Source organism: Bacillus rossius, chromosome 8 (genome assembly GCF_032445375.1).
Source record: "Bacillus rossius redtenbacheri isolate Brsri chromosome 8, Brsri_v3, whole genome shotgun sequence".
NCBI lineage: Eukaryota > Metazoa > Arthropoda > Insecta > Phasmatodea > Bacillidae > Bacillus > Bacillus rossius.
The window spans coordinates 45,295,383-45,307,792 of record NC_086336.1 but is presented as its reverse complement, the minus strand read 5'-3'; the positions used below and the strand labels follow the sequence as shown (position 1 = coordinate 45,307,792).

Sequence of the window (12,410 nt, the reverse complement as noted above, 5' to 3'; positions counted from 1 at the left end):
AAAACTCTATGAGTAGGTGCATCTTAAAATAGAATAAATTCTGTGAATGCAAGATGCCATCAATTGTAAAATGCACCCCATTTTCTACGATCAAAAAAAAAACCTGCATCTTAGAATTAAGTAAATTCTGTAATTATTAGTATTACTAAACAATATTATTAACGATTACTGAACCATGAGATATTTGATGCATAGAACAACTTATAATGAAATAAATATTTATTTATTTTTTTGACATTTTTCTTTATTAAATATTATATTAAACATTTTATTTAAAATATATATTACAGCACAATTATTTGTGAAGTTTAAAACAACTATCTGATTTTTATGTACAAGTTTATAATTTTGATTTCTTTTGTAATTCTCTCAGGTTTTACTTTTAAGATTAAGTAGTGTTTCATGTTTCACTAATGAGTTATAACTTAGGAGGAATACTAGCTAGACAGCTAGAGTCTTAATTCTTGAAAATACAATTTTTTTCTGATGTAAAAGTTTAGTTTATACACTATAAGTAAACTTTTTTATTGTAGAATAATATTATTAACTGTTGAATGCTACTACTAAAATAAATATGCACCACGAAAACTAGCCACAGCTAAAAAAAGTTATTATAGTTACATAATACTTAATGGAATCAGTGTATCATGTTATTAGATAAACAATGCTATTGAGTAGATAACAAGTAACAAAAAATAAAATAATGACATCAGAGTAACTGTGAGTGGTAAGCCCCTAAGTGGCAAAGTAAAGCAATCTGAACCATAAATAGCAATTTTATAACATAATTAATTGTACCCCTTTACATATTTATTTTGTACCAAAAATATGAATTTATCAAAATTGTTATAAATACTTATTTTTTTGTAAAATAAACATGCAATTTCACCCCAATGGCAAGCTGAATGAAGGAAATACACAAAACAAACAAGATGGCATTTATTTTCAGCATCTAGCCTGCTGTAAATTACTTAATGTTGAGGATTAAAATACAATTTTTTTTTTCCTGATGTGCTTTATAATTTCCTATTCCACTGATTTACTTAAAAAAATTATAAATTTAATAAAATACTATTTTAGTTGCTATGTTGAACATCACAATGACATACCATCATCTCATCACTAATTAGAAATTACACCACCATATCATTACATACTTACGCCATACCTTACACATTAATTTGTTTCTAGGTTGACCGTGCTAAAAATTCTGAAGTTCAACAATCATGCCATGTAGCGTTCTGCATTGAAGCGTCTGAACTATTGTCCACTCTTGTCTTGCACGGCACCAAAAACACACCACAGTGTCAAAATTCTGTCCCGGCACGCAGTCAGCACAGCGAATGCACCGGCGGAGATCTCCAATTCTTGCGAGCTTGCAAATCACATATCCTAACTCGGCAGGCGGCGGCCTCCCCGGTTTTTACAGGGGCGTGCCGCGGAAAGTGGCCAAGGATATCCGATTTGCATCCGACCCCTAGCAATCATCAGCACTGGGCCTATGCAAAAAATAAAACACAACTACTACTCAATATGAACACAAATGACATTATTCACAACTCTGTTCTGTAGTTTTTATGGAAACACTATTATAATTTAACCTGTGCGAACATTTGAATCTTCAAATACACATACAAATACATACCGGTAGTTTATTATTCATATCTGATTCGACTTTCAATACTAACACTTTGAAATAACTAATATTCAATTACACTAGAACCTCGATAATCCGAGCTGGATGGGACCAGGGCCAACTCGGATTATTGGAAATACGAATAAAAACACGCAAAATACATATGTCGATGTTTAAATAAAAAGAAAATACAAACCTATTAAAAGGCAGAATAGAAATATGTATATACATAATTATTATTTTTTAAAATAATCTAATATTGTTTTTTTGTTTTTTTAATGCTCCTCGGTTCTCAGCTGCTTGTGTGCTCCACTTCTTAAAAAACATTACGTCATTTGGCGTGACGTCATCTTGCTGCTCCACGTATTCTAGTGCCTTTTCTAAGCGTAGAAACCCATCTGCATGGCTAATTTTTTTGTTGGTTTCTTCTTCCTCTTATTCGTCTTTTTCGGTGTCCTCATCCCGGTTGTTGACCATTTCAATAATTTTCTCATCTGTCAATTCTTCAATTTCATCACTGTCTAACCACTTCTTAACCTCTTCAGCACTGGATTCCATTTCGCAGCCAGGGATTGCCACCATTAAATTCAATAGAGTCATATTATCACAGTCATCTTCAACTGTTTCTTCTTCTTCACTTTGTGAAACTCTCGGTTTTATAAGTTTTGACCAGGATTTCTGTAGTTTCCTGTTTAATTTCTGACCACGCATCAACTAACCAATAGATAACGTCTTTTATATTAACTGTTTTTAGCATATCTACTAATGAAATTTCTTCTTCTTGCAAAATATATGTCAGAAGCATGCGTCTGTACTTTTTCTTTATTGTCGCAATGACGCCTTGGTCCATAGGTTGAATGAGGCTAGTCACATTTGGGGGCAGGAAAACAGTTTTAATTTCATCACTTGACAGCTCTTCTACGTTTGGATGGGATGGAGCGTTGTCAATAACCAACAGTGCTTTTCCCTGTAATTGTCGTTCTTTTAAAAAAGTTTCTACTGAAGAAACCAATTCCTCGAAGAAACAATTTTTAAAAATGGTCGTATTTATCCACGAGTTCTTTTGATTTTTGTATGCGACGGGTAGTGCGTTCATATTTACATTTTTAAAAGCTCTAGGTTTTTTTGACTTTCCTATCACCAAGGGACGAAGCTTATGTGTCCCAGAGGCATTGGAACATGGCAGAACAGTAATTCGTTCCTTGCTCTTTTTATGCCCAGGAGCGGAAATTTCGTCTTTGGATGCTAGACTCTTGTTAGGTAGCATTTAAAATTTAACCCAGTCTCGTCACAGTTATATAATTGTGTGTAGCCTCCTTCTTCGATCATGCTTTGAAATTTTTGAACGTAGTTTTCAGCACCAGCAGCATCAGCAGGATCACCGTATCTTTTTTTCCATTTATCCAGCCATCCTTTACTGGCATTAACATTGCTTTCACCTTCTTGTAATTTATTACGAAAATACTGCACTTTTTCTTGTAATATAGGCCCAGAAAGAGGGACACCTTTTTGCCGCTGTGCTAAAAACCATGAAAACAAAGCTTCACTTGTTTTTTCGTACTCACTTTTTTTCATACGAGATCTGGATGTTGTAGCCTGAGAAAGATTTTTTTGAGTATGCCATAACTCCAATTTCTGTCTGTTGCACCTCCAGTCACCCACGGTAACAGCACTCACTCCTAAATCACGCGCAATTGATTTTAGCGACTCACCTTTATCAACCCGCGTCAGCGCTTATAATTTATCACTTAATGATATTTCAGTATGTTTTCTTTTACTCATACTGGTTCGTAATAGAACTGGGACGTAACTACATAGATGTGCTCACGGCGAAGAACTTATGGGAACTAAAAATTGCCCTCTGGATGGAACGCAGGGAAGCGACGAGGGGGCGGAGAGTCTAGGCCGACGGAGAAAAAGGGTTTCCCCCCAATGTTCTAAAAATAGATTCTTGCAACTTCTGACAGGGGTGGGCCGCTACCTGCTACGTACAGTCACTTACCCAACTCACCCCATCGGGCCTTCCTCCTCAAAGTAGCCCTGGCCGTCCATACGTGTATGTGTGTTTGCAAAATTCGTATTTTTTTCTTTCTCATAACCCCCGAAACTGACTCGGATTATTGGGAACTCTGATTATCGGAGCTCGGATTATCGAGACCCTACTGTAGTTCCCATATACATAGCATATATCATGAGTTTGTCAAATTATTAACAGTGTTAAACCTATGGTTTACAAATTTAACAAAACAACCAGCAAACATGCTTAAAAAGGTTTAAGGGTTAGCGTAAAGCACATTTTAAAATTCAGAAATTTGCTTCTGAAATGTAGCATTTTGTAGCTTTGTAGATTAAAAAACTTCATTTTAGCACAAATGAGTTTGCAATATTTTGTATCTACACCACAAGCAGCACATTGGCACACAATTACGTCGTAAAATGTTCAAAGCCTGGTACTTACATGTTCCCAAACAGAATGTGGGAGCGGCAGTCCATGAGGAACACAACCACAAAGGATGTAATAAAAATACACACACCAAGTGTAAACGTGAGAATTTCCACATTGCGGGAAGGTTTGAGGAACATCCGCACTGACAATTCCTGCCAGACAGATTCCGTCCACGTTGAATACTTGCCTGATGACCAGTCATAATCTGAAACCAATTTAGAAAAAAAGTTTATTCAACGTTTCAAAAGTTATTTCAAATATTCAATTGGAGTACATTAAGAACCACAAACAGGCATAGCTAGGCAAGGTAATATTACAGTGGACACACAAAAACCACGCACAATAGCTCAATGCTCATGAATCATGAGTCAAACTGGAGTCTGTAGGAAAACCATTTAACCAAGACATTATTAAGAGTTTCATAGAAACACAACACAACAAAATCAGAATTTTATATTGCATCGTTATACCGAAAATGTTTAAGGGTGATATATCTTCAAGTTTACAGTGGTCTCCAAACCACTGCCTTTGTACCCGTAATACAGACTATGTGCTCTTAAATTTAGGTAGTCATTACAGAATTTAGTATCGAACCATCCACTTTTGCTACATTAACACGACACTTCAGCGATCATGGATGAAAACCCAGCAGAAAGACACTTAAAAATTTTAACATTGTAGCTAGAGGTAAAGAAAACAACTGAGGCTATTTTTGTGTCTTGGTACTCTTGGTGTGTTAGAATAACATTTTTTTTTACAAAAGATATGATAACTGGCCAAACACATAACAAAACCAATATTAAAAAGGAAAAAAAACAAACAGTCTGTATGAAATACTTGGATTACTTCTTTTATATTCCATTGTAAAAAATTTGTGAAGAAATAGAACTGAGATCTGTTTCCCAAATTAATTTGTGTACACTCCTGTTTATATGAAAGTTACTTCATGTTTTTGCACAGTAGTTTGTCTTCCAGGGAAGAAGTGGGATCATAGAGGTTGCGTGGTCAGGTTGCTTTTCTCTGCTAAGACCATCCACGTTCGATTCCCATTTCCCAAGGGGTTGAGCCCATTTTTTTTCTTAAGAGGACGGTGGCAGTGTTGCCAACTTAAAAGCATACCCTCCAGTAATCACATTTAGCCAAACAATAAAATGCAACAAAATTCAGGCCAAATACTAGACTCTAGAAAATAATTAACACACTTAAACAGTAAAGAGCTAATCCATCCAGAAACTAGTTTGATGATTACAGAGGTCTAAAATCCACTTTATAAAAAAACTAAATAAATATCAGTAATTACTATTCATGTTAAGTATTTTACGTCTACCTCATGATTAACAATTGACAATGCAAGAATTGCAAACTTGTATTCTTGAATCTCCTTGAGAATAAATTTATCTACATAGCACTCTTAATAAGCTGAACTGAATTCAAATAAACAGAACAAAAAGAAAATGACTGTGCCAGATACGCAGTCGATAGCCAACTAAAATTATGAGTGAGGTTCATCATATAAAACAATGACACAGTATTTCTGACATGTCATTAAGTTTCCCTGTTTCCGTAATAAATAAATAACAATCCATTACTCTGGAACTGGATGTCTAAATCAGTAATAACTATGGAAAATCTGCAATACTTGAAAGCAATGCGGATGTTGCAATAAATAGTTCAGTTTTCTCTGGATATTCCGATTACTCCAATAATTTACAAGAGCAAAAATTCAATGCAAACTCTTGTAAATCAATAAGAAAATTATAAGCACTGTATCACATTGTGAATAAAAATATTTGATTGTGGTTGTCATTATTTATAATGCATATTATAATGCATATTTTAAATTTAAAGATTTTTCAGAAGGTTTTTTTTGTTTGTTTGTTTTGTTTACATTATAATTAGGGATGGGACGAATCCACATTTTGGTCGAATCCGAATCCTTGTTCGAATCCTCAGTGTTTGTCATCGAATCTCGAATCCCAGTCCCACACTAAATTTCACATGTTATTAAAAAAAAATCACATGTGTATTTATAAAATTATAAAATAAGTGCATAGTGTATACACCTGATATAAAATAGACAAATAACCTCAAAAACCACACACGTAAGTTTGCATCCGTCTAATTCTCTGTTACATTAATCCTTCCTATGTTTTCAATAAAATACGTTTGTATAACAGACACCATTTAAAAAAAATTAAGTTTTTTTTCTGCAATGTTATATTATTGAAGGTTGGAAATGATCAAGTAGTTATGCTAATTGACAAAATGCAGCATAGTTAATCTTATGTTTGTGCTATTTCCGTTACCTTTATAATACCGTATTGGCCCGAATATAAGGCGACCCCGAATATAAGGCGACCTGCAGTTTCAGGAGGCCAAACAAATGTAAAAATAATTTTTGGTAGAAATTAATGTGAAAATTCATTAGACATACATTTTGTGTTGATAAATCGTTTTTGCATTTATGTATAACAATTAATTTATATTTATCACATTACTTATTTAAAATAAGTTTGAATGGCCTACCCTAAAAGTCAAAAGAAAACAATTAGAAAATATTTACATTTTTAAGTATTACATTAGAAATTTTTTCGTATGTTTACTCTAATGAAGCTGCATAATTGTCATCTTCAGAGCTGTTTATTTGTCTAGAGCTCGTTCCCCGCCGTTCCACCGATGTGTGATTGTGTGATTGTTCATTTTTCACAGTTTACTGTATCTACGAATTTAAAATTTTTACAATGGCTATTAATCACTCTTAAAATACAGCATTTAACTTTCCGTTTGACTTAAGCTACGTATTACCACAGAACAAGGCGTATTACTATTTAGTAGTGTGTTAAACGTAAAAAAAGCAAACAAAGAATGCATCTCGCCGGAACAAAACAAGTGGCTAGCTGACATGATGAAGCATACGGCCATGAATAACTCGGTTACGTGACCGCGTATATTTGTCCATATTACTCTCTGACAGAGAGAGTCTGTTCTATGAATTTGAAAGAATAATCTATTATAATTATGAAAGGTTTTTACATAAATAAAGAGTGGATTATTAAAATAGCTTTTGAAGCAACGTACCAAATTCCTGTTAATATGGCGTCTTCGTGCGTGTTCGGCAATGTTCGTTTTACAACAAAGAAATATTGTGGAAAGACAGTTGGCAGCCGTGAATTTCCAAACATTACATCCGAAATGTTTGTAAACGTAAACAATCGTTCTGAAAATAACTGTGATATTTTAGTACAAATATTTCCGTTAAAAATCTGAAGATAAATTACCGTAAATGTTAACACGCGATTGTACACAAAGTACAAATATGAATTGTGAAATAAAAGGTTGCCATTTTGAGATGCTTCAACATTCACGGTTTTTACTCAAGAACAAATATTTTAATTTTCAACTTCAAACAATTGTGAATTACTGCAATATTAGGTGGATTTATCGTTTTTCCCCGTGTGAGGTAACAAAGTTTTAGTTAATATAAAAAATTGTGAACGTTTTGTTAAACAATGTTTCTACTGTAGCTTTCAGCTTGGAACTAATGTTTGCGGTTCTGACGTCTTGGGTGCGAAAATAAGGCGACTTCCAATTTTTGCATCTTTCGTTTATGTAAAAATGGTCGCCTTATATTCGGACCAATACATTATTTAGGTATACAATTTTCTAGAGCTGGACGAACCTCAGTTCTCTAGTTTCGAACTGAATCGAACCATAGCAAAAAAATTTCGAACCGAGACGAACCAAACCTCATACAGAAATAATTGTTTGGAATTAAAATGAACCGACCACCAGCATTTTGGTCTTTAACTGAATGGTGAGAAAGAAAAGTTCTCCACCCATATGTAAAATTAAAACATATGGCTTAGCTTTATTAAATTGCAATACATTTTATAAGTTAAGTTTATGCAATAAATAATGAAGGAAAGAAAACAGTTTAGAGAAAATCATTTTGCATTTAATTTCTTTATATATACTTTTAATTCATGAAGAAGTTCCATCTAAATTTCAAAAGACTAGGTATCTTCCTTTTTCAGTGTACACTAACCTTCATTAAAAAAATATATTATTATAAAGATGACGAACATTCAGCATAAGGCCACATAACATTTTTAATAAGTAACACTTTTTAATAGGACATTAAAAAAAAGTCGAATGTGAATTAAGTTACCTATCTACATTACAAAACCCGCTGACTGCAGTTACTGTTTTCTTGGAAGAATGCTGCTCGTCAGAAGAAACTTTAGACATTTTTTGGGGTGGTTCTGGGTCATCTGGGTAGACATTATCTTTTCTCCATTTGGAAAACTTCAACGACGTAAGCCTGCTCATCGCAAATCACCTCAAGAACTATAATTTTGTTAACGTAACGTAAGAAGTGTGGTTATAGAAATTTGCGTCGGAAAAAAGAAAACACGAGAAATAATGATGGCTGCCGCAACTACGCTAGTCAACTTAGTACCGTACTGTAAAATTTACTGGACCAGTACTTTTAATACACAAGATTAAATTAATATTTTCAGTACCTGACTGTTATAACCAAAAAGGCCAAAGAAAATAAATACATCCCAGTAATTTAAAATAGGTACGTAATTTACGTAATCATTTCCTACCGCATTTGTCTTGTGTTAACTTGATCACGTTAGTTTTGCCGAAATACGAGAGTTCTCGTACATGCGCTTTAGTTTAACGTATGGGTTACGCAATCTTTGGTGATTTTACAACACTTCTCGTACACGCACTATAGTTAAAGGTATAATATACAATACCTTTGGCATTTGTACGATAGTTCATATTACGTAGTACGAAAAATGCATACAAAAATCTCTAAAGTAAATAAAAAACAAAGCGCGCCTATATGAAAAAAATTCTATGCGAGTTATGCGACAATTAATAATTTTTTTTGTCTGCACTTGAAACTGTTGAGGCGACGATTATGCGATAAAAGTAGGATTATTACATGTAATGGAATTTTGTTGTGCTGTTTTGTGAATGGTCTCAAATGGGGGTTAGAAAATTAGAAAAACGTAATTTTTTTTAAACGAACGTTCGGTTTTTCGAATATATTTTATGAGGTTTCGAACCGAACCGAACCGAACGTAAGGGTTCGGTTCGGTTCTAAATTTTCGAACTTCGCCCAGTACTACAATTTTCAATTACTACCTAAAACTCTTAAAAACCCACCTCGAATCCTACCTCGAATCCCACCTCGGATCCTACGAATCCTCGAATCCATAGGATTCTGTATATTCGACGAATCCAAGATTCGAAAATCCCATCCCTAATTATAATGGTTCCCAGTACTAAAATCGTTATAATGGTTTTCGGTAGTAAAATCATAATGGTTTTCGGGACTAAAATCAATTAAATACATTTGAAATTTTATTAAAACTAAAAGGGTGATTTTTGTAACAAACAATGTTGAAAGTTATTTAAATAAAATTATATTAGTAAGTAAAATATTGAAATTCAATGGAGGAACTATATAAAAAACATTTAGATACATTTTAAGAGTGAAGTATAAAAGCTAAATTTATAAGATTATGGATTTTTACCTCTAGCATTTATTCTACAGTGAAACTTTTTTGCATATTTCACAGTAGTCCAAGAAAATTCTATAAAAAATTCTGTAAAATAAAGATAGGAATATACACATGATAAAGAGGTGTAGAAAAAAGAGAATTTTAAAAAAAACCTGGCAATGCAATTTCTTTAACGAGTAACTTTTACCTTTGAAAGTTGTTTTGATCTGATTATATTCATAAAATAGAGTATTATTAATAATCAGTGATTATTTGTTAAGTATGTATAAAAATAATGTGTGAATACTGTTGCAGAAAACCATACTAAATCTCAATAAATCAATTTAGCCACATATATATTACATTTTTTGTTTTATAATTTGTTTTTGTGAACGAGTCCTACATGGTTAAGGCCTATCGGAAACAAATAAATTTTTCAAAATTCTATTTGTAATTTCTAATTGAATATCAAATTATTCACAATTTTTTTTAACATTTTTCAAACACTTGCAGACTCCTAGTTATTCCTTATTCTTAACTAGCTTTCTTTAAAAGTCAATAAAAATTTATTGATTTTCAAACCAGAACAGGAAACTCTCCAGCCACACACAATAATTGCACCAATGCTCCATTCTCATCGCAGCAGACCCATCATGGTCTGACTCGACTCCCGTGTCGACGAGACGTTATGCCTAAACACATTCATTTAGGGAGAAAGCCACAGACATCTACACCCACTATTGCATTCGCTGAAACCACAGGCACTGCTCTGACCTGGAATGAGGAAAGCCGGACTAATGGCGGTGGAATAGTTCATGGTCGTTTCCACGCACATGCCCTCTTCTGTGTCTCCCGACATCCAGATGTACTGATACACCTAAAACACAAGGACACTCATGAAGTACGTAAGCTTTGAACTTGAGAACACTAACAACTTCACAAAAATTTTCAAAACAGAAGAACCTGTATTATCATCATCTTCATCATTACAATCATCATCGTTATTTACTGGTGAACTAAGATCCTTTTATTCGTTCATGCATAAAACACGCTTGCTAAAAAATAATTCTAGGGAAAAAATTCTAATATCTTGATTAGGAAAACAGTAGATCCATAAATGCTCCAAATACTTCATAACAACTCCCCTTACATGTATTACGAGTATTACACAACAGGCTAGGTTTATTTCGTATGGTATGCCCTATTCAGAGGTTTGGTATGTGGGGGACTACCGTATTACACAAAAGACTAGGTTTTTTTAGTATGGAATGCCCTATTCAGAGGTTTGGTATGTGGGGGACTACCCAGTACACAAAAGTCACAATAAAACAACCCCATATGCATGCCATATAACATGATAAGAGTTCAAAGAGGAGCTCTAACAAGAGTTATCAGTAGAGATGGTGATTTATAGCAGTTAAAATAATAACATTTAGCATTTTGAATTTGAAATTTAGCATTTTGTAGCATTTTTAAAAACAAGATTTAGCCAATACTCTCATTTTACATTACTGAAGAAAAGTATATTTTTAAGAAGCATTAAATAATACACATATTAATTATTAACAACCACAGAAAAAAAGATCTAACACAACTACAAAGATAGCCTATCTTGGCAGGTTTCCAAACAACTTTTTAGCACTTATGAGTGCAATAAATTGAATACTTAAAATTACAATAAATATTTTTTTAGCGGTGTTCATGGCCATAGTTGATGTAGAGTGCACAAATAATGTTATTGAAACTCTTTTTTTCAATTTTCGCCTTCTTTTGGTTTTCGATCATGCCAGAAACCGTTGCTTGCCGTTTTACCGACTTTTTTTCTTCATCCGATTTCTCTGTGAATCTTTTTTTTTGCAGCGTGACGTTCCTCAGATTTAATGTGCTTTTCAAGTAAATCTTTTTTTTTCCACTCCAGATGGCGATTACATAAATTGCACATTAAAATATTTGTATCACTTCCGTAGAACTGTTCATTTTTGTATTAATTTATGCGATCGCAAATGGAAATTACGTTTTGTCCCATTTTTACCACGAGAAATAACAGTATATAACACATTCACCAGTATGCACGTATTTGTAAACACACCACCTTCCACAGACTACACAAGAACGCGGCTTTCACATAAAACACAGACAGAAAATGGGTGAGGCGAAGCAGAGATGTCGCAATATGGTGGCCTAAAAACTTGTACTCTGCAAGATGACGGACACTCTTCCAGCTAGTTGTTCTTTGCTTTGTTTACAATCGCGAGGCACGGATGGCCATTTTTCATTCAATATTTACGAACAATAGTGTTGTGAATGACGTGACAATAAGATACTTGTGCTGAATACGCCATAAAATGATGGTTCCTTTGATACTGAACTGAAACGAAATACAATCGGTAAATAAATTGTGTAGATTGAAGACGAATCTACGTATTTTACCTTGATTTCGCATTTATCTCGGAATAGTCTAGATTTCACATTTTATAGCGGAAAAAATATAATTTAGCATATTTTCGCATCTATTTCGCGAAAACGAAAAATCACCATCCCTAGTTATCAGCTATTCTCTTTTCGGACCCATATAAACTTGTCAACAGCAGCTGTACACAGGAAAAAAACAGTTTTTCCTCCTAAAAATGCTTGAAAAGATAAACAAAATATCTATAAATACCTGTTGAACCAATTTCAGAACTTTTTCAAGAACTTTAAATTAATTTTTTTTTATATATTTTATATCCCAGGATTTTTTTACATACAGACCTAAACTAAAAAAAATTAATATAAAATAGATATTTAAAAAAATTTGCAACTTTCTAGA

The 12,410-nt window shown here is 33.4% G+C and overlaps 1 protein-coding gene across 1 annotated transcript in view; it reads right to left on the bottom strand.

Annotated features, from left to right (window-relative positions):
* Window positions 1–923: 923 nt before the first annotated feature.
* LOC134534846 (nicastrin) overlaps window positions 924–12,410 on the bottom strand; it is a 32,941-nt gene continuing 21,454 nt past the window's right edge. Inside the window, exons 11-13 of the mRNA XM_063373472.1 lie at window positions 10,376–10,478; window positions 4,095–4,287; window positions 924–1,499 (exon numbers count right to left, since the gene is read on the bottom strand). Coding sequence (XP_063229542.1) covers window positions 1,478–1,499; window positions 4,095–4,287; window positions 10,376–10,478 — 318 coding nt within the window. The 3' untranslated portion in view covers window positions 924–1,477. The remainder of the gene's footprint in view (window positions 1,500–4,094; window positions 4,288–10,375; window positions 10,479–12,410) is intronic.